The sequence below is a fragment of the Scyliorhinus canicula genome, chromosome 16 (genome assembly GCF_902713615.1).
Source record: "Scyliorhinus canicula chromosome 16, sScyCan1.1, whole genome shotgun sequence".
Taxonomy (NCBI): Eukaryota; Metazoa; Chordata; class Chondrichthyes; order Carcharhiniformes; family Scyliorhinidae; genus Scyliorhinus; species Scyliorhinus canicula.
The window spans coordinates 112374332-112397896 of NC_052161.1; the positions used below are offsets into that span (position 1 = coordinate 112374332).

Here is a 23565-nt window from a genome sequence, read left to right on the forward strand (position 1 = left end):
CAAATGTTTACTTCCCTTTCATCGTGTTTATATCAATTTTCCATCCAATTCTAGTATTTCTGATTTCCAAACTCCTCCTACACCTGCTCCAAAGATGCAGATTTCTTATTGAATTCATGAAAATATAATTTTTGCAGAGACAAAGTATAGGAATAAGCAATCAGCGGCACAGTGGCAGATTATTGGAGCTGTTCTGTTAATAATCATGGACAGTGCCAAGCTCACATTGGTTTCCTTACAGTTCAGGTTGCTGTGTGCACACACATTGCATGCTGATGCAGTCGCAATGTAAAATGGTCCCAAGTCCAGCTCCTGTGTTGAACAATATTGACAATTAAAACCTAACTAGATGGTGTTATGTTTCATGACTAACAATGTAAGTAATCGGAGTAAGGATATGCCATGGGACCCTCAAATCTGCTCTGCCATTCAATAAGATCATATCTGATCTTGTCCTCAACTCCAGTTTCCTGGCTATTTCCTTTAATCCTTGGTTCAAGAATCTTTCGACCTCGGCCTTGATTATGTTCAGGGGCAGAATTTTACAGACCCCCACCGTCAGCTTTGCATGTGGGGGTCATCATAAAATCCCACTGATGTCCTTTCAGACTGAGACCTGTCCACAATTGTAGCTGAGGTAAGCAAGGCCCAAAGCGGCCTGCTCATCCTTGCCCCAATTGAGGTTCTTAAGTGGCCAATTTTTAGGCTGGGGGAAGCCCAGTAGGTCATCCTGCTCGTGCCCAAGGCAGGAAATGGGGCAGAGTTGGCTCCATTCCTGGCCTCTTTCACAGATCGGCCCACGAAGATTGCCCTCTCCTCCGGGTGCTTGTTCCCTGCCTGGTGCCGTCCTAAATAGTGACCTCTTCTGCAACTGTGCCCCTTAGTTTCGATTTCCCCCATGAGAGAAAACATCATCTCAGCATCTACCCTGTCACACCCCCTCAGATTCTGGTATGTTTCAAAGAGATCACCTGCTATTCTTCTAAACTCCAATGAGTACAGGCCCAACCTGCTCAGCCTTTCCTCCTAAAATAAACCTTTTCATCCCAGGAATCAACCTAGTGAACCTTCTCTGAACTGCTTCCAATGCAAGTATATCCCTCCTTACATAAAGAGGCCCAAACTGTACTCAGTACTTTAGGTGTGGTCCCACCAATGGCCTGTGCAGTTGTAGCAAGACTTCTCTACTTTTATACTGCATCCCTCTTGCAATAATGGTCACCGTTCCATCTGCCTTCCTATTTACTTGTTGTACCTGCATGCCTACATTTTGTGTTTCATGCACAAGGACATCTAGAACTTTGTGTACGGCAGCATTGTGCAGTCTCCCTCCATTCAGATAAGATTTTGCATTCTAGTTTTCCTACCAAGCTCTGAATTAACGTCACCGGAAGCTAGACACTTCTCTACAGAATCCTAATTCAAGCTCAAAATATATCCAGTTTATATTTTCGAAAAGGCTTTCCATGTTTTGAAAGGATTCCTAGCATGCAGGCTCAGCAGCATTACACTGCTAACTCGCACCAAGAGTTCTGGATACATCGGCGGTACAGTGGTTAGCACTGCTGCCTCACGGTGCCGAGGACCTGGGTTCGAGCCTGGCTTCAGGGCACTGTTCGTGCAGAGTTTGTACAATCTCCCCGTGTCTGCGTGAGTCTCACCCCCACAACCTAAAGATGTGCAGGGTAGGTGAATTGGCCGCGCTAAATTGCCCCTTAATTGGAACAAAAAGAATTGGGTACTCTTTTTAAAAAAAAAAAAATTTTTTAAAGTTCTAAATACAAAGCTAAGTTTTAATTTAAGGTGAGAGGCAAGATTTCAATCATTCAGGTGGAGATGACTGAACATTTGGAAAAACAAAGTTCAATCCATCAGTGTCATTAAGGTTTTATGAAGGGTAAGTCATGCTTGACAAATTTGCTTGAGTTCTTTGAGGACATAACCAGCAAGGTGGATAATGGGAAACCTGTGGATGTGGTATATCTAGACTTCCAGAAGGCATTTGACAAGGTGCTGCATAAAAGACTGATCCAGAACGTGAGATCGTAGGCGATTGGGGTAGAATACTAGATTGGGTTGAGGACTGGCGAACGGACAGAAAGAAGAGGGTTGCGATAAATGGGTCCTTCTCTGGCTGACAAACTGTAATTAACGGGGTGCCGCAGGGGTCAGTCCTTGGACCTCAACTGTTTACAATCTATGATTCTATATAAATGATCTGCAAGCAGGGACAAAGTGTAATATAGCAAAATTTGCTGGTGGTACTAAAATAGTTGGAAAAGCATATGCAGTGAAGTGGAGATGAAGATTTTACAGACAGATATAAATAGGCTAGGAGATTGGGCCAAAAATTTGGCAGATGAAGTTTAATGTAGGTAAATATGAGGTTATTCATTTTGGCCGAAAAAATAGAAAGGCAAATTATGATCTAAATGGAAAGCAGATTCAAAATGCGTCTGGGCAGAGAGATCTGGGTGTCTTTGTTCACGAAACGTAGAAATTTGGAATGCATGTAATTAGAAAGGCACATGGAATGTTATGTTTATTGCAAAAGCATAAAAGTAGAGAAGTGTTGTTGCAATTTTATAGGGTGTTGGTGAGACAATATCTGGAGTATTGTGTCCAGTTTTGGTCTCCTTATTTGAGGAAGGATATGACGGCATTGGAAGCAGTTCAGAGGAAGTTTACCATATTGATTCCGGGCATTGCCCGTAGTGTCCTAATAAAAGTAAGGTTAAGGGGGGGGTTGTTGGGTTACGGGTATAGGATGGATACGTGGGTTTGAGTAGGGTGATCATGGCTCGGCACAACATTGAGGGCCGAAGGGCCTGTTCTGTGCTGTACTGTTCTATGTTCTATGAAAGGGTTGATGGATGAGGAGAGGTTAAACAATTTGGGCTGAGAGGGGATCTAATCTAGATATAGAAAATACTAAAGGGGTTGATAAAGTAAACGTAGACCAAATGTCCCCCTTGAAGGGCAATCTAGAATGTAGAGGTCACAGATTTCGGTTGAGCGGCGGTAGATTTAGAACTGTGATGAGGAGTAACTACTTCTCGCAGAGGGTGGTGAATTTATGGAACTCACATAGTGCGGCGGAGTCTGAATCATTAAATGATTCCAAGATGGAGATAGACATATTTCAGATTTTTTAAATGGGTTAAAGGGATATGGGGAACAGATAGGGAGGTGGATTTGAGACCAGGAAGAGATCGGCCATGATCTGATTGAATATTAGAGTAGGCTCAAAGGGCTGAATTGCCTACTTCTGCTCCTAATTCCTATGTTCCTTTTCTGTTAAAGTGCAATTATATTAGACATAGGGCAAAGTGTTAGGCTCAGACAAAACCTGACTTGTAACTGTCCAGTTGCACAGACCAGTTTTTTTTGCCAAACCTTGAGCCTGTTAGCCAAAAAAAATGAGTGGGCGTGTACACCATCACTCGGGCGGGGCCTCATTGAGCCGGCAACCAGCTCCAAAGAGATCAGGATGCCATCTTTAAGAGATTATTTTTATTTTGCTTCTAAATCACAGTAAGGTGAAGGGGACAATCACAAATAGTCTTCACTTTTCCATTAAGCATTTAGAAAAATGCAAGATGCATTTGAATGAAAAACCCATTAAGAAAGCAATACAATCATCATAAAACAATGAATTGCTGAGAAACTAAAGCTAATGCCTCTTGTAAATTTAAGATTCAGAAAAAAATATACAAACGGTAATGTTGAATTTGTCTGAAAATGGCTTCAAGGCTGACAAAATAGAAAAGATAAAATAATTGCAATTAATTAAATCAACAATAAACTTTGCAGTTGAGTTCAAAGGCAATAGTTGCAGCATATTAACAAATGAATACTGGTAGGATTTCAGTTCTACACAACGTTTGACCTTCAGGCTATGTCATCATAAAATGTTTTTGCCATTGCATATGCCACCTTCAGTCTTTTTCTCTTTGGCATTCTGGTCCATTTTATCCCTGGCCAGTTGAATCCAGTATGACTCTGTGCGTGGCTTATACTCTGAATAAGATTCTGCTGGTTGGGCTCGAGGGTGGTATCTCCCTCTTCTTCACTGCTGTCATCGACCCCCTCCTCATCTTTTCCTCCAGCAGCTCCTTCACTCTCTTCTTCATCCTCTGACTTTTCTTGATCCAGCTACTCATGGGTCTTTGGATCAGTTTCCACCAGACCCTTCCATTCATCTATCTTGTGCAGGTCAATCCGTAAAGGACATTTAAAGTAAACTGTCTGTCTCCTACTTCAAACATTCCACCACAGATATAAAACAGGCCATTTTTAATGGCTGCCATGGCACTGGACTGGGGAGATGGCTCAATGATGGGGCCAGTTTCAGAAGCACTCTCCTCCACTTTCTCCTCACTTTCTGTATCTCCTTTGGCCTCAGGCTTGTCTATGATATATTTCACAATCATGAGAGTACCATCTTCAGCAACAACGTCTTTCATTATTTCTGTGGAACACTGCAACTCTTGCTTTTTAGTTTTCACTTTTGTCCCTTCTTCCATGTCTTTGCTTTTTTTTCTCCCCTTTGAATTCCTTTAACCTCCCAGCATACCATCGATTCTTTACTATATCAAAAATATAAATGTCATTAAACAGCTCTCCTTGAATATCTTCTTCCTCCTCTTCACCATACACACCGGCAAAAAGAATAGCATGGTTATTGGGGGAAACAGCCAGAGAGAATCTTGATCATGGTGATGGCTTCACTCCTGTAGGGTTCATGCAAACCCAAGTCCATTTGTCTGCACTACCTTTTCCTTCACTTTTCAGGAGAAACATATCAGTATAAACAATGCCCTTTTCTACATCCTTCTTTATTTGCTGTTTTTAATAACCTCCATAAATGATCACGTTGCCGTTTGTAGTGGATACAACCTGGACCAATTCCAGATGGAAATAACTTTGACCATGTGAGTGTATTCAGGTTAAAGGAGTAAATGTCATTGTAAGAAATGAAATCCCTTGTACTCTCATGGAATCCACCAAACACTAAGATCTGCCTTTTACAAGCAGCCACCTGATTACATAGAATTTACAGTGCAGAAGGAAGCCATTCGGCCCATCGAGTCTGCACCGGCTCTTGGAAAGAGCACCCTACCCCCTATCCAAGGTCAACACCTCCACCCTATCCCCATTACCCAGTAACCCCACCCAACACTAAAGGCAATTTTGGATACTAAGGGCAATTTATCATGGCCAATCCACCTAACCCGCACATCTTTGGACTGTGGGAGGAAACCGGAGCACCCGGAGGAAACCCACGCACACATGGGGAGGATGTGCAGACTCCGCACAGGCAGTGACCCAAGCCGGAATCGAACCTGGGACCCTGGAGCTGTGAAGCGATTGTGCTATCCACAAGGCTACCGTGCTGATGGTCCACCTGTTGCCTTGATTTGTTCCCATGTCTTAGTTGCAAGATGCAGCACGCAAAGGTCCTTATAATGGTAATGCAAACTCTCCGCAAACACCCAAAGTTGTTTTATAAAAAATAAAAAAAATTAGTGTATCCAGTTCAATTTTCCAATTCGGGGGCAATTTAGCGTGGCCAATCCACCTATCCTGCGCATCTTTTGGGTTGTAGGGGCGAAACCTATGCAGACACGGGGAGAATGTGCAAACTCCACACGGACAGTGAACCAGAGCCGCCATGCTGCCCTAGACACCCAAAATTTTTTTTTTTTTTTTTTTTTTTTTTTTTTTTTTTTTTTTTTTTTTTTTTTATAAATTTAGAGTATCCAATTCATTTTTTCCAATTAAGGGGCAATTTAGCGTGGCCAATCCACCTACCCTGCACATCTTTGGGTTGTGGGGGTGAAACCCACGCAAACACGGGGAGAATGTGCAAACTCCACACAGACAGTGACCCAGAGCCGGGATCGAACCTGGGACCTCGGCGCCGTGAGGCTGCAGGGCTAACCCACTGCGCCACCGTGCTGCCCCCTAGACACCCAAAATTGTCCACCATCTTGAGAAACCACTACAGCTGATGGGCAGAGTGAGGTGTTGGTGGATATGGGATTTCTAATTTTGTCCATGAGTTCTTCTCGATGTACAAATATAGTTCATTACAATGAAAAGTCTTTTGGTCATTGAAATATTCACCCCCAAAAAGATTTAATTCATTTTTCTCAGGGTAAGGTAAAAATGATGCATTCAGACATGGCAAAGGAAGAGAACAGTCCACCCCTGTTACTTGGCTCTTTTTTGCATCGTTGCCTGAATTCAGCTATTAGTGTTTCTAGATCTTCCTCCTTCGATCGTTCGGAGACTTTTGTCTCCATTTTGGTTGCGGTTTTATCAGCTCCCTTCCCCTTCTTATTCTTTTTGTCCATGGTGCCATTCTCCCAATCCCCTCACTCCCTCTCTGCTGTTCCAGAATGCTATCTTTAAAGGTCGCCCCGATCAGCGGTGCTACCTAACGGCTCACAGCCCCACCACAGAGGTATCTCTGGCACTCCCCCAGCAACACACACCAATGCCCCTGGGCCAGGTTGAATATTTCCCTGGGTCGACCATTGGGGGAGGGAAGGGTGCTAACAATACTATTCAAATGCGGCTCACACCCTTTGAGGCTGAGAGTCCCGTGATATGAAGGAAAATTGGAAAACGTGATGTCTCCGACAAGAATCGCGTTTCCCGATTCTCGTGGGATTATCTGCCCGAGCCGCCAATCCTGCAGGAGTGCAGAGGCAAAATCGTCTCCTTAGTGTGATCTAACCAGTGTGAGATGATATCCTGGAGGTCAGCTTGTAACTCTGATCCCAATGCAAGTACAGGAATGTGGTGATACTGGACTGACGGCCCAGTGGTTCTATGTTCAAATTTCACCATGGCAAATTGCTTTCACTATAACCCCAGTCCAGTTATGCCTATGCATTGGGCACCTGCTGTTTGAGGGGATAAACAAGCTTTATCCTCGTTTGTATTAACATAGGGCATTAACATTAACAGGACAGCACGGCAGCATAGTGGTTAGCACTATGGCTTCACAGCTCCAGAGTCCCAGGTTCGATTCCCGCTTGGGTCACTGTGCGGAGTCTGCACGTTCTCCCCGTGTCTGCGTGGCTTTCCTCTGGGTGCTCCGGTTGACTCCCACAGTCCAAAGATGTGCAGGTTAGGTGGATTAGCCTTGGGTTAGATGGGGTTGCAGGGTTACGGGGATAGGGTGAAGGTGTGGGGTTAAGTAGGGTGCTCTTCCCAAGAGCCAATGCAGACTCGATGGGCCGAATAGCCTCCTGTACTGTAAATTCTTAGATTCTATGAACATCATTTGAAATAAGGAACGTTTAAAAAAAAAAATTAGAGTACCCAATTCTTTTTTTTCCAATTAAGGCACAATTCCGCATGGCCAATCCACCTACCCTGCACATCGTTTGGGTTCAGTAGGGATGAGACCCACCCAGACACGGGGAGAATGTCCAAACTTGACATGGCCAGTGACCAGGGCCCAGGATCGAACCCGGATCCTCGCCGGGATGCTGTGCTAACCGCTGCACCACCGTGCCGCCTTCTGAAATAGGGAATTTGTTAAGGGGATGAAAAATTTCAACAACACTTTTTATCACGCTTTAATATGGGGTTATGGTAGCACAGTGGTTAGCACTGTTGCTTCACAGCACCAGGCACCTGGTTTCGATTCCCAGCTTGGCGCTCTATGCAGAGTCTGCACGTTTTCCTTATGTCTGCATAGGCTGGGCAGCACGGTGGCACAGTGGTTAGCGTTGCTGCCTACGGCGCTGAGGACCCGGGTTCGAATCCCGGCCCTGGGTCACTGTCCGTGTGGAGTTTGCACATTCTCCCCGTGTCTGCGTGGGTTTCACCCCACAACCCAAAAAATGTGCAGGATAGGTGGATTGGCCATTTTAAATTGCCCCTTAATTGGAAAAAATAATTGGGTACTCTAAATTTAAAGAAAAAAAAATGAAAAAAAAAAAAAATGTCTGCATAGGCTTCCTCCAGGTGCCCCGGTTTCCTCCCACAAGTCCCGAAAGACGTGCCTGTTAGGTGAATTGGACATTCTGAATTCTCTCTCCGATTACCTGAACAGGCGCCGTAGTGAGGCGACGAGGGAATTTTCATAGGAACTTCATTGCAGTGTTACTATAAGCCTATTTGGGACACTAATAAAGATTCTTATTATTATGTGCAGGAGCATTATCGGATAAAATTTAATCGTAGCTACATTAAGAGATATTAATACCACTAGCTTAGTGAAAGAGAGATGTTTTAAGGTGCATCTTAAATGATGAGTGAAAGAATAGGTGAAGAAATTTAAGCAGGGAATTCCAGGACTTGGGGCCAAGAAGGCAGAGGTCATGGCTGTCAATGATGGAGCAATGAAAAGCGGCGATGTCCAGAGGCCAGAGTTTCCAAAGAGAATAAATACCTTGATAGGTACACAATGTGTGTCAGCTGATGCACCATGTTGATTAAAGCTTAAGTGGCTCATGATATAAATGCTTGTCCTTTTGATTGTTTTCTTGGTAGCATTTTCCCCTAATTTTCTTACACCTTTTGATCTTGTTGACTTTGGGTATTGTATTGATCAACAATAAATGTAAATCATTTTTTTCAAAAGTGTATTTTGTTCACGATTTATATAAGTACATTATAAAACATTTTGCCTTGAAAATTGAAAGTGCAATAAAATTTGACTTGTCACCATACAGTATGTTCCACTCTGAGGTGCTCCAATACAGTTTTGATACTCTTGATAACTACAATGTACATGTCAAGTGTACAACCTGAGAATAAAACGTTAGGAAATAATGTAAATCTTGCTGTGCAAGTCATATCGTGTTTGTTCATACAATGCACTTAAACTAAATCTGTTTCCCACTCACATCATAGTGCATCTGGTGCCAGGCATGTTCAAAGCAGCACCCATAATGAGGGATGTTCTTGCTGCTGAAGGAGGCAAAATACATCCCGCCTCATCTTAACAAGCACAGATAGTTAATGTACAGAATAAGGTGGCATTAAAACTTGTGTCATTGCATCTATGCAGGGGCTGTTGAATTGGAAAACCTCCCTTTGAAGAGAGATGCCCTCAAAGAGTTGGATTTACCTTTTGAGGTGAAAGCAGGTAAGTTGAACTGTTCACATTAGCTTTTTCCAGTCGCTATCTTCGTCAATACGGATTTCACGTCTGCGATGACTGTTAATGAATATGTATGGCTTGGATGTGGTTTCAGCATTGTCTTATATGTTGTGGTATTTTCTAAATCAAACCCAAGAAAATTAATATTGGTTGTAATGTTTGAAGGGAAGGTAAAATTGGGGAGAACTCTTCTTCCCTGCTGTCCTTTGAAAAAGCTGGAGATGAGCACTTGTTAAAGCTCAGCTTTGACAAAGAGTCATTGAACTCGAAACGTTAGCTCTTTTCTCTCCCTACAGATGCTGCCAGACTTGCTGAGATTTTCCAGCATTTTCCCTTTTGTTTCAGATTCCAGCATCCGCAGTAATTTGCTTTTATACTTGTTAAAGCTGTTCATTAAAGACATCAATTTTCCCAGATCCAGTTTGGGGATTTTATAAGTTGCAGATAGATGTCGGCTTTGCAAGCAATGCCACGTACAAAGAATGAATATGTAAAACATATACATAACTTTTCAGGTTTTATTGGGAAGATAACGTTGCAGATCCCATTCTACCGGCCTCACGTTGAACCATGGGTAATATCCATCTCTGGACTCTATCTGATCGGTGCGCCAGTTAGACAGTCTGAATTTGATGAAGAAACAGAGCGTTCACTGGACAGAGAGAGGAAGTGTGCGTTGCTGGATGCTCTGGAAGCTAAATGGAAGGTTGGTGTCAGATGGGTATAATTTAAAATGCTTGACATGAGCAGCAGTATGCTGAGATATTTTAACGTGAATGTCCCTGTTGAAGCTGACGAATTTCCATGTGAAGCCTAAATTAAACTAGAGCTTGTCAAACCTGTTATTGCTTGATGTGGCTTTAACATTGGTATGCAATTTTATATTGCACTGTTGATCTCCATTCTTTTTCTTAGCTTTGATGTTTGCTTTACAAGACCTTTTCAGGAAACAAAGATTGTTGGATTATTCTAATGAATTTCCCATTCTAGTTTTTGTATTTTTGTATGTCACAGAAAGTTGTGAAGAAGAGATCCTCACCTAGCTTCCAGAGCTTCTTCCAGCTAGTCCCATGCTTTTTGCATCTCATGTCTTACGGTGAATTGGAGCATTCTTTGGGAAGCTCGTTTCATAGCTGAGAATTGTTAGAGGAAAAATTGGAAGGCTTTGGATTCTATGGGGAGTAACTCTCCTCCTGACTCCCCAAAGCCATCAGCTATTTACGAGGCAGTCAGGAGAATGACGAATACTCTCCACTTACTATGTGCAGCTCCAAACACATTGAAACTTGACACCATCTGGGATGAAGTAGACTGCCTTATTAGCATCCTAACCACTACCTTAAACATCCATTCCTTCCACCATTAACGCACAATAGCAGCAGTGTTTACCACATACAAGATGTACCGCAAGAACTCACCAAGCCTCCTTCAATGGCACCTTCCAAACCCGCAACCTCTACCAACTAGAAAGAAAAGGGCAGCAGATGCATAGGATCACCACAACCTGCAAGTTCCCCACCAAGTCACTCACCATCCTGACTTGAAACTATATCGTCATTCCTTGTGTCGCTGGGTCAAAATCCTGAATGCCCTTCCTATCGGCACAGTGGATGCACCTACACCACAGGGACTGCAGCAGTTCAAGGTGGCTCACTTCCATCTTCCCTTGGCAATTAGGGATGGGCAACAAATGCTGGCCTAGCCAGCGACACTCATCCTGTGAAAAAAATATTTGAAGCCTCAAATGGCACATCAAATACGTTAAACATCACAGGAGCATGTTTAGACTGAGGTGAACATAGAGCACAAAGAGTAGAAAATAACCATCTGGACTAACAAGTTTGTCAAGTATTGCTGTGTCACTTTCTAAACACCCGTTCCCGTCTCTGGCCCCACCAACAAGGCACACGATGTACTGGGGGAGTTAAAAAAGAAAACTAAATGGGGAGGAACTTTATACCAATTTGGGAAGAAACTATGGGGAATTTCTGATCTTGAAAGACAATTAAATAAGGCAGGAGACCACCATGATTAGAAAGCACATCACTATTGTACAGCTACCTTCTAGTACAACTAATTTGGTCACATTCAGGAACTTGTCCAGCTCAATTATGAATGCTTGCAGCAAATCAACTCATTGCACATGCCAGCCACTAGTTCTCAGAAGTGAGAAATAATGATTAACATCCAACCTGCTCTTAGCTTGTGTCATTTACATCTAGCTTGCATAGGCTGTCCATGTGGACTAAATGTAATCCTTTCATTATTTTAAAAATTACAAAATCTCTTCAAAGTCAAAAGTGCTATTTTAGAGTAATAGTCCCACTCTCTCAGCCTGTTATGTTAACTGAGGGCCCTTAAATTAGGTGCCAATTTAATGACCACCTCATGAACATTTTCCAGGTCCTCTATATCGCCCACTTTGTAAGGGGTATAACCAGACTCTGTATTCTGAATGAGGCCTGACCAAGGTCTGCCAACAAGAAAGAATAGTATTTCTTATTTGTATTTAATTATCTTGGAAATGCATCCTGACTCTCAACGCTTTTACAATAGCCTCATAGCATCTTCAATAATTTGCACACTTTAATATCCAGATCCTCTTTGTGCTCAATGGCCCGAAGCATACAATTCTCCAGGGTGTGCACTCGCTTCAGATTATCCTTACCTAGGAGATAATTCTGCTTTCGCCTACATTAAAAGACTCCAGCTAGTTAGGTGTCCACTTGTGTGGTGCATCTCCATCTGCCTGTCGTCTGTTTTTCCCATCTAAGCTCCTCGCACCCACATGTGCCTTTTTATCATCCATGAACTTGTGACCAGTTCTCACAGTGCCCTCATCCAGATGTTCATAAAGAAGGTGAAGGGCAACGGTCTCAAAAATAAATCCTTCCTGGGCTCTGCTAAGACTGTTTCCCATGGGAAAAACCATTGCCATAAATATGTTTGTCTATAAGAATACAATCAGTGACTTATCCAAACCAAAATCTGCCTACCAATGCCACAGTCTTTTGTGCAGCACCATGAACATGAAGCTGTACAGTGTCGAGCAGGCTACTAATATCTAGCAACCTAGTCATATTTTCAGCTTGTTGAAACAGGAAGGTTTATGATCATAAAATCACTGAGTGTTACAGCACTGAACAAGGCCATTTAGCCCATTTTGCCTGTGCTGACTTTCTAGTTGAGTTACCCAAGTATCCTATTCCCTGTTCTTTCTCCATAGCCCTGCAATATTTCTACTCCCAAATATTTATCTGATTTCCTTTTCAAAGTTGTTGCTGAATCTGCCTCCATCACTGTTTCAAACAGCGCATTCTGGAACACAACTTACTCTTAAGTTTTTGTTGCCCCCGTGTTGCCAATCACCTTAAATCTGTGCCCTCAGGTTCTGCCACTGGGGCCAGTCTCTCTTTATGTACTCTTACCAAAACCAATCATGATTTTGAACACCTCTATCAATCTTCTCCTTGCTCTAAGGAGGGAAACACCAGCTCTTCAGCCTCACCACATGACTGTATTTTCTCATCTCGCGTACCAATGTAGTAAATCTCTACTAGGGGGCAGCACGGTGGTGCAGTGAGTAGCACTGCTGCCTCACGGCGCCGAGGTCCCAGGTTCGATCCCGGCTCTGGGTCACTGTCCTTGTGGAATTTGCACATTCTCCCCGTGTTTGCATGGGTTTCGCCCCCACAACCCAAAGATGTGCAGGGTAGGTGGATTGGCCACGCTAAATTGCCCTTAATTGAAAAAAATTAATTTGGTACTCTAAATTTTTTTTAAAATCTCTTCTAGAACCTCTCTAATGTTTTGACAACCTTCCTAAAATGTGGTGAATAGAATTGAACACAACTCCAGCTGTAAGGTCTAATCTGTGTTTTATAATCATTTAATGTAACATCCTTGAGTTTGTAGCTGTTGCACTATTCATGCATGATCCCTGTACATTTTTTCACAGTCTTCTCAACCTGTCCTGCACCTTCAAAAATATGTGTGCTTGCTTATCCTCCCTCTTTCCGCAATTTAGTTTAATATTGCCTCACCTTGATCTTCCTATCAAAATGTATCACCTCACACTTCTCTAAATCAAATTTAATTTGACATGCGTTTGCCCATTTCACCAGTCTGTTTATGCCCTCCCAAAGTTTTGGCCATTGTCCTCCTCATTGCTTACTACACTGAGTTTTGTATCACCTGCAAACTTTGCAATTATGCCCATGTTCTCAAGTTATTAACATATATGAAAAATGACAGGTGGTCCTAATACCACTCGTCTCTGATTCCTGTCCCTGAGCCAATTTCATTTCGAAATTACCACTGGCACTTTAATGCCATGGGCTTTAAGTGAATTTTGGTGAGACCTTGCTCTCAGAATTACATGGGATGAAGATATTGTACGAATGAATGTATAGTTCAATATTTTAATGCCACTGGTAAGATCGCAAACTTTTAAGAGTCCATACCGTTTCCTTCACACAGCCAAGCTTCAAAGTCTTTGTGTGCAAATTAAAAAGCAAGAAAGAAACTATAATTATTTCTGTCACAATTATTTCTGTCAAATCTCTATAATCGCAAAATCTTAGTAATCATGTAATTGTTACTTGATTAAACGCTAGTGGAATCATGTAATTTAAATGAACAAAATTCGAAAATTGCTTGCATTGGTTTAAGCATTGCCAGTATCATATACATGCGAAAACAGAATGTAGTATGATGAAGATTTGACAGTTTGCAGTTAATTTCCACTGAAGCCAAGACATTTAAGGAATAACCAAATCGAGGTTAAAAGGATTTGGAACAGTAAATGCTGAAAAGTTTTTACTGGTTGAGGAAATGGTAACAATGAAGCACAAAATGAGGATTGTTACTGCAAACCTAAAGGATCTGGTCCGACACTTTGAAGTAAGTTATTACAGTCCGAAATGCACTACAACAAATAGCTATGGAAGCGTATAATTTTGAGAGTGAATTAGATAGATGTTTCAGGAAAGATATTAAAAGGCTTGGGGAAAGAACAAGAGGATGGCTTTAAAGTAAATGTCTCCAACATGGGGCTAGTACCTGCACAGATAAAATAGTACCAGTGACCTCCTGGGATGTAGTTTCAATTAATGTTGATACTTTGCTGTGTATATTGCATTCCTTGTAGGCACTAAAAAGGTTTGTTTTGCTTGCTAATTTTATTTCAGAGTAACCAGCAGCAGAAAGGGGAATCCTACTGGTACTCTGCTACTGCCTCCATGGTAACCAGGATTGTGGAAAATGTGGAGGTGAGTTGGAAGATGGTCATTTAAATGGTCTTCACTTTTATATTAAGACATAAGTTAATTTTTTTGTTTTCAGAAGCAATTTCTGCTGCAGTGACTGTTGAAGATCTGACTGATTCTGAAATATTGTATCTCTGCATTTTTAATGTGAAGGATGTTGTAATGGGCACGTGCCATCCTTCACTGTTTCTGATTAATATGTATGAATCAAACATGTCTATTAAATTTGGAATCCTTCCAATTGTCTGATGTGGCTGGAGGCATAGCCCAGGTCAGATTGTGGCAATATGGAGTTCTTTCAACTCCACTGAATTAAAAGTAGGATATTGTAATTGGTCTCAGCAAACTTGTGTTTCTGCTTCTAATCATTATCCAGTGACCTGTGTGTTTAGGTGCATTTTTCTGTGCGGTGTCTTGTGAGAACAGGATTGAGCTAGGCTGAGCTGTCTATGATACAGAGCGGGATCATTTCAGAATAAATTATATATTTGATCTCTTTAAGAATTCGTGACTCGGCCAAGTAGTTAGAACAATTTTAAACTTTGAAGAGAACTTTGAAGAGAACTTTGAGTTTATACAGGGGACAGTGAGGAATACAGTGGCCTGTCTTGGGTGCAATTGTGACTTTAAAAAGGAGTGTTTAGCGAGGTGTTTGCATGAACGTATGTAAACAGTCCTCTGTCAGTGCAAAATGGCTTAGTAATTTCTTCAATTGAGTTTGCCTTGGCAAGAAAGTAGTAGAGCCCTTGGACTGGTTTCTCCGTTTTTGGGACGATGTCCCCACACCATCGGGAAAGCTGTGGTCTTTTTGCCAGGAAAATTGGCGTCAAAAGGCCACTGATTCACCGTTTTGCTGGGGGCCAGCAGGCAGCTGTCGTAGAGCTCGCAGCTCTAGCTGCCGATATGGCCCCCCGCACTTCCGGGTCCGAGGCCGTGCATATGCATGGCGGCGGCCTCCAGCAGCCACGCTGTGCTCCATGGCAGACTCAGTCCGCGGACCTGGACCAGCAAAATAGTGCCCCGCATCGGCCACTCGCGTGCCCCGGATTGCCCGCATATATTGTCCCCCGCTCCAAATGAATCCCCTCCCTGCCCGCCGATTGGTCTTCCCCCGTCTGGTGGCCCCGGACTGACTCCGCAGCCGCCACACAAGGATAAAGGACGGTGGAACCATGAGAGGTCCACGCCGTCAGGAATTCTGTCGGTTGGAGATGGAGCATCGGAGTGTGGGCCTCAGGCAATCGCCTGATATAATATGTACTGTAGCAATTTGCCACTCACCAGCCCCATGCCGTCGGGAAACCCCCAGGCGCCGGCTAAACAGAGAATTCCGTCAGCGGAGAACCCCGTCCAGTAACTCTAGAAATGGAAGTGGAAAATTGCGAAGATGATGGGAACATTAGCCTTGCTGTTGGTACCGGGGTTAAGTCAAGGCTGCTGGTCATACTGAGTTGATTAATGTTTATCTTTGCTTCTGCGAGCTAAGCATCTGATTCCATTCAATGAAATCACCATTAAATCTGTTGTTTCATGTGGATTTTATTTTGTACTCTTTAAGCAAAAATATAGACGTAAACCTGTACTCAGTAATGCAATAAATTGGTTATGCACTTTTATGCCATTCAATGATAGGTGATTATTGCACATTTGTTTTTGAATTGATTTTGACTGTAGTGCAAGAAGGAACTTGTTTTTATATTGTGTAGCTCACATCGTTGGGATATGTTGAGTGCTTTACAGACAAATTATTTTTGAAATTCAGAAACTTGTGCAGTCATAATTCGAGAAGTGCTTATTTGCAGTACAATTTTAGACCTGAGAAGTAAAATGGTTATCAAATCTTGTTTTCTTCCCCCACCCTTCTAGTTGAAGGTGCGAAATGTGCATTTACGTTTCGAAGATGACATCACCAACCCTGACCATCCATTTGCATTTGGGATCTGTATCAAGAGTGTGTCTGTGCAGAACGCAGAAGACGAGTTGGTAAGTTCCAACATCAAGGCAGTGAATGGCAGCATTTATATTTTTTTTAAATTTAGAGTGCCTAATTATTGTGTTCAAATTAAGGGGCAATTTAGCGTGGCCAATCTACCTACCCTGCACGTCTTTTTGGGTTGTGGGGGTGAGACCACACAGATACTGGGAGAATGTGCAAACTTCACACAGACAGTGACTCGGGACCAAGATTGAACCTGGGTCCTCGGCGCTGTGAGGCAGCTGTGCTAACCACTGCGCCATCGTGCCGTCCTTGTATTGATTTAAAAATAAATAAATTTGAGTACACAATTCATTTTTTCCAATTAAGGGGCAATTTTGCGTGGCCAATCCACCTACCCTGCACATCTTTTGGTTGTGGGGGCGAAACCCACGCAAAAACCGGAAAGTGACTTGGGAGCCGGGATCGAACCTGGGACCTTGACGCAGTGAGGCAGCAGTGCTACCACTGCGCCACCATGCTGCCACACATCAATGTTTTTAATAGTTTCATGGGATTTAAGCATCATTTGCAAGGTCAGCACGTATTGTTCCCTAATTGTATGAGAGCTGCCTCCTTGACTGCTGCACTCCATATATACCTGTAATGCTGTTGGAGAGAACGTTCAAGAATTTTGACTCCGTGACATGAAGGAACTGTGTTAATTCCAAACATAACTCCAGTACAGTGAGGCATATATACTGCAGGCCATCCTATACGTAGGTGCAAGTTAAATCTGAGTGGACTATATATGCTTGTTGTTGCCTCCTCTAAATGTAGTACCATGATCTGTTTAATTTTCCCATCTATTAATGAAAATTGTTCATTGGAATCACTTTTCTAAGCTAGTCTAAAATTATTAATTTACGATGAATAGCTAGGGGCATTGAAATAATTCTTTATCCAATATACCAATCTGACCCAATCACATTCTAATGTGTTAAGTCCTATCCACTTGCCAGATATGTAATCATCAGATTTCTGCCTGGACCATTGACATAAACACAAACAATCAACTGCAAATAACAAATAAAATAAGTATGCAAAGTGCTTATGATCTTTTGTCAACCTTGAAACAGGAGTAGGCCATTTAACCCCTGAAGGCTCTTCCGCCATTCAGTGAGTTCAGAGCTGACCCGTGACCTAACTTCCTAAGCCTGACTTTTCTCCATCTCCATCAACATCTGGCTGCATCACAGCCTGGTATGGTATCTGCTTGGCCCAAGTCCGTAAGAACATAGAACATACAGTGCAGAAGGCGACTATTCGGCCCATCGAGTCTGCACCGACACACTTAAGCCCTCACTTCCACCTTAGCCCCGCAACCCAATAACCCCTCCTAACCTTTTTTTTTTCGACACTAAGGGCAATTTAGCATGGCCGATCTACCTAACCTGCACGTCTTTGGACTGTGGGAGGAAACCGGAACACCCAGAGGAAACCCACGCAAACACGGGGAGAACATGCAGACTCCGTACAGGCAGTGACCCAGCGGGGAATCGAACCTGGGACCCTGGCGCTGTGAAGCTACAGTGCTAGGCACTTGTGCTGCCGTCTCTGTAGTAAGAAACTACAGAGAGTTGTCAACACAGCCCAGTCCATCACGCAAAACCACCTCCCATCCATTGACTCTGTCTACTCCTCCCGCTGCCTTGGGAAAGCGGGCAGCATTTGGGACAGTACAGTGGCAGGGTGTCCAACCTTGGGTCACTGTCTGTGTGGAGTTTGTACATTCTCCCTGGGTGCTCCAGTTTGCTCCCACAGTCCAAAAATGTACAGGCAAGGTGAATTGGCCATGCTAAAATGCCCCTCAGTGTCCAGGAATGTGTAGATTAGGTTATGGGGTTGCAAAGATGGGGTGGGTGGACATGGGTCGAGTGCTCATTTGAACGGTCGGTGCAGACTCGATGGGCCGAATGGTCTCCTTCTACGCTATAGGGTTCCTATGATTAATAATCAAAGACCAATCCCACCCGCGTTATTCTCGCTTCCAACCTCTTCCATCAGGCAGGAGATACAAAGGTCAGAGAACACACACTAACAGGTTCAAAAACAGCTTCTTCCCTGTTGTTACCAGACTCCTGAATGACCCTCTTATGGACTGAACTGATCTTTTCACACACCTTCTCTACTGAGTAGTACTACATTCCATATGCTTTACCCGATGCCGATGTCTGTGTATTTACATTGTGTATTTATGTATGTCCTATGTTTTTTCATGTATGGAATGATCTGTCTGGGCTGTATGCAGAACAATACTTTTCACTGTACCTCGGTGCACGTGTCAAATCAAATCAAATTAAACACCTTTCATGAACAAAAGCTATCAAGTTCAGGTTTAAACTGAACAATTACTTTACATTAATTGCTATTTGTGTAAATGAGATCCAAACTTCTACCACTCCTTGCATGTAAAAATCTTTCTCAACTTCACTCCTGGAAACAAAAGCAAAATGTTGCAAATCCTGAAAGACCTGGCTCGAATTCTTCAGGTTATGCCTCCTAATCCTAGAGCCCCCACCCCCCAACAATGGAAATAGTTTCTGTCTGTGACCCGTCAGTTCCCCATAATATTTTTAAAACTTTGATCAAATAGCCCCTTAACCATATATATTCCAAGAAATGCAATCTTAGTTCATGCAATTTTGTGTTATAATTTAACCCCATTAAATCTAGGTATTACTCTGGTAAATTACAGTGCTCACGTGTCCAGAACTGCTCACACTACTTGAGGTGTGGTTTAACTATACCTTGTATAGTCTTGACTTTGTATCTAGTTCTTCAGATATAAAGGTCAGCATTCCATCAGCCTTTTTGATTACTTTCTGTATCTGTCACTTTAATGATTTATGTCCATGGACCCAAGTCCCTTTGGCCAGCCACTGTTTCAAGTTTTTCACCATTTAGAAAGTATTCTGTTCTGCCCTTTTTAGGTCCAAAGTGGGTGACCTTGCACTTGCATGCATTGAAATCCATTTGCCACAGTTTTGGCCATTTGCTTAATCTATTAATATAACTTTATAATTTTACGCACCGATTAACATTGCTTCCAGTACCATCAATGTTTGTGCCATCAGCAAACTTGGCTACGTGGCTTTCTATCCCACAGCTGTGGGATAGTAAATATGGTGAAGAGTTGAGCCAAACGGATTCTTGGAAGGTCACCAGTAGTCAGTCCTGACAATTAGAGTACTTGTACATTATCCATACTCCGACCGCTGCTGCTCAGCCAATTTCCTAACCAGGTTAATAATTTGCCTTCAATTCCACGTGCTTCAATTTTAATCCATGAGGGACTTTATTAAATGCCTCCTGAAATTCTATATTAAAAAAAGTCAAAGACTCTCCCGTCTTACGTTGCGTTAAAACTTTTTGGATGCAAACAAGAATCGTTTATTGCCTCTATTTGATTACAATTGAGAGTCACTGAAATCTTATTCTGTCATAAGTCCGGCTCGCAAAAAGTACTTAAAGAAAAGCAACTTGGACGCAAATTAACTTTTAAAATAATACACAAATCATTTCTTGCTTACGGCACAACAGCTTGCATTTACTTCAAGAGTTAGAGTGGAAAAGTGAAAAACAGAGATAGTGAATAGTTTAGATCAAAGTATAGAATGATCCGGATAAAGATGGCCGTACACACCTTCATGGTTATAGGAAATCATATCAGTCTTTAGCCATCTATCAACACCTCTAAGTCATCCTAATAGGTTTGGGTTAGAATCAAATGAGTTTGATTTGGCGGTTAGCTGTCAATCTTTAATGTGTAACATTAGCTTTAAATGTTTCATGTCTGAATACTTGTGCATGTTATGGAATGCAATTCTGTGCAGTTATCACAACCAGTTTAAACTGGACTTCTGACTTAGCTGTTAGCCACATTGTAGATAATAGCGCCTTAATGTTGCTATGGTGCCTGCCCTGTCCTTGGATTGATATCTGGTACGGCTTGTGTTTTAATGTCACACTGTCTTGCAAATGTATTTGCTAGAGCAAATATGTGAATTATGCTGTGTCATGCTGTTCTGTGTCTCTATTGAAGCTATATGTTTTGGAATGACCTGAGATTGAGTGAATTTAAAATGGGTATTTAAAACTGGGGCTTAATATTTTACGCTAAATAGCCGTCTTTTACCTATCGGGTGTATTAGAAAATAGTTGGTTTCTACACAAATCCATGCTGGTTTCTTTCCTGTCGCTGAAAAACAGAGAATACCTGCCCTGCTCTCTAAGGGAACTTATTTTTTATAGTGGGAAAAGCAGATAGGAAAAGTAAATTTATAAAGATTCAATCAATTAGTAATTAGCAATTTAGTATCGGAATGGGGCCCCAGTGGGGAAGGCGTTTGGTGAACAGTGGCTTACAAATTATGTACAGGAGATAGACTTATTGCAGATGCAGACAATGTTGCACTCAATGCTGTCCTGTTGTAGAACATGTAACAATGGAGCATATCCAAAAACCTAGCCCTCAAAAATTTGTGCTATCCATATCATGTTGGTTGATAATGAGTCCTGTTTCACTACCTGTGGTATTAAAGGACTACCATAGCACAGGGTGCTTTCTTTTGCAGTGATGGGGATCAGGGTAATGCAGCTTGAAAATCCCCTATGGAAGAAAGATCATGGCCAGAGTTCTCCGGTTTTCGGGATTCATTCTTCCCGCTGGCAGCGCACCCCCGCCAGCGGGTTTCGCGGTGGCATGAGGTGATTTAAATGGAAAATCCCATTGACCAGCGGCGGGAGGATAGAATCCCGCCGCCGAGAGACATGCGGCTGAATCCCGGCCTGTGCATTTGTGCAAGCTCATAGTGTTTGTGGCACTTTGCAAAAGTAAGAGATAGGAAACTGGAAAGGGATAGTCAAAAGCCGTCAATTTACAGAAATATTCTGATATCTATAACTCAAATGGTTTCCTGCAACATTAATATTGCTGCTTTACTTAATCAAATTTTTTATCTCTCAGGTTGAGAAGTCGATAAGGAAGAAGAGACTACAGATTGAGGATTTCAGTATTTACTGGGATGTGGATTGTGAGCTATTGAGGGACATTCCTACTGCTGAACTCCAGGTTTGAAGTTTAATTACTAAAAGTTTAATCAATCAGCCACAGTTTTGACCTTCACACTATGACACCCATGTTAAAGCGTGAACCATCAGCAGAGGCAGATTATCACCCGGCCTTTGGGACCAGAGGCCCAAGGCAAATATATTTCATTGAAGAGTAGCGTCCTGTGACTTGATTTGTTTTAGTAATACAGTGTGCAAATACTCCACAGTAATGTTCATTCGCCTCAGGTTGGTGTTTTAATCGATCTGCGGTGCGGAGAGGTGGATGCAGAGGAGGCTCAATTTTCAATCCGACTCCCACCATCTGTTTTCAAGTGTCACCAGCCTTTAAAAACTGTTGGTTCAATACTGTTCATTTTTTATTAGTTTATTTTTAACTAAAAGATGTTCATTGAAAGGGACAAAAAGAGAACTGGTTTCAAGCAAGTTTTAAAGTTGACAATGTGGATGGATTGAATTATGAAAGGCATTTGCCCTGATATCATAATATGTAATTTCAATTAAGTGATTATATTTTAGTTTTTGCGTTGTTTGGTTTGACCCCTATTCTCAAACAAACAAAATTGTAGGGGAAAACATTGGAATAGATATTTTTAAAGCAATAATTTAGATTTTTATTTTGTAAAAGGTGTTGACATAAAAATCCCTCTCCAATTGAATATAATCACAAGACCATTAAAAGCTACATTATAGAAGGCCATTGTCTTAGCAACAGTTCTTTGCTAGAACAGTCTTGCAGTAATGCGCTGACCTTCTGCCTATTGTGATATTATAGCTGGTTGAAGCTGCGTAGGCTATTCGGCTGCATCATTGTCACTGAATTAATCATTGAAAATAGTTTGGCTGGCTAAACAGGATGACGCCTTCTTTCACAGTTACTCGTGTTTGAAAAATTCATACAGGTTAGCCTATGTGAAGGAAGTATTCCAGTGCTAGACTGAACTCCCAGGGCATTCTAGTTGCATTGTTAAAGGCGTAGGTAAATATGAAGTGTGCCTTATGATAGGCGTATAAATTTGTAAGTTTGCAACATTAATATTGGTATGTATGTATCCTTTTTTCCTCTTCTAAAGATGCTGATATTGTGATACATGGCTTTAGATACTCTCCATTACCATACCCCAGTGGTCACATTTCATCAGCGTGTCTAGACAGGTGGGGTCAACAGGCTATTTTGACTGTGGTTCACATCCCCAAAAAAGTAGTTCTAATTTTGAGACATGTACTTTCTAGCAGGAGTAGAAATATTATTAAATATTGAGCAGCTTTAAACTTAAGGAAGTGAAGTCCAAGGTAAGTATTCTTAAATTTAAAGTACACTCTTAGTTTACCGGGAGAAAATATTGATGGCTGTCGAACTATATATATGGAGTTTGTTTCAAAAATAGAAATGCTTTGATTCTGGTGGAAATCCTTGATTAAGGTCCCTCTATCAGTGAGGCCATTGGGGTGTTGTAGCTGATGGGAATGCTAATGTGTTTCAGTGTCCTCCATTGCAAATAGTTTTATCACTCCAAACCAGAATAAGAACTCTTTCAAATGCAGATTTCACTGCCACTGCTGGAAATATCGTTTCTGGAATCTAATGGCTTTTAGGTCAGTTTTTAATTATCCTTGTCCCCTCAAAATGGATCTATACCAGAATGGTTCTTGCTTGATGTCTCCCTCATTACCGATCTTGGTGACTGCAAGGATTTTCATATAGATAAAAAAATTGGGGAGAGGCAGCATTAAAATTCAACTGAGGCAAATATTTTCTTCTGAAAAACAATGAGCGGTTTGAATGAAAAATTGTCACAGAAACTTTTCTTCCTCCATTGAGTAAAAATATACTTTGATAAGAAATCCAGTTACTAATGTCTGAATGATATTGGAATAAAGTAATTAATACAGTCACACCTTGTGCATAATTTTGACTTTCCAGGAAGCAATGGATTATTTCCTGGACAATCGAGACCACAAATACATACTGGAACCGGTCTGTGCCTCCGCGCTGTTAAAGAGGAATGGAACCAAAGAACCCCTGCGCTCTCGAAACACTCCACGCATTGAGTGCGATGTCAAACTGAAGACAATTCCATTAAAACTATCAGAGGTAAGTCACAAACTTCAGAGATTGGGGA

General features: G+C 42.0%; 1 protein-coding gene and 1 pseudogene across 1 annotated transcript in view; one reads left to right on the forward strand and one right to left on the reverse strand.

Moving 5' to 3' along the window:
* The window catches only part of vps13d (vacuolar protein sorting 13 homolog D), a 302778-nt gene that overhangs the window by 3671 nt on the left and 275542 nt on the right, over positions 1-23565 (forward strand). Inside the window, 6 exon segments of the mRNA XM_038821608.1 lie at positions 9035-9112; positions 9643-9833; positions 14317-14397; positions 16261-16377; positions 21339-21443; positions 23367-23537. Coding sequence (XP_038677536.1) covers positions 9035-9112; positions 9643-9833; positions 14317-14397; positions 16261-16377; positions 21339-21443; positions 23367-23537 — 743 coding nt within the window.
* LOC119979652 lies at positions 3814-6359 on the reverse strand (annotated as a pseudogene).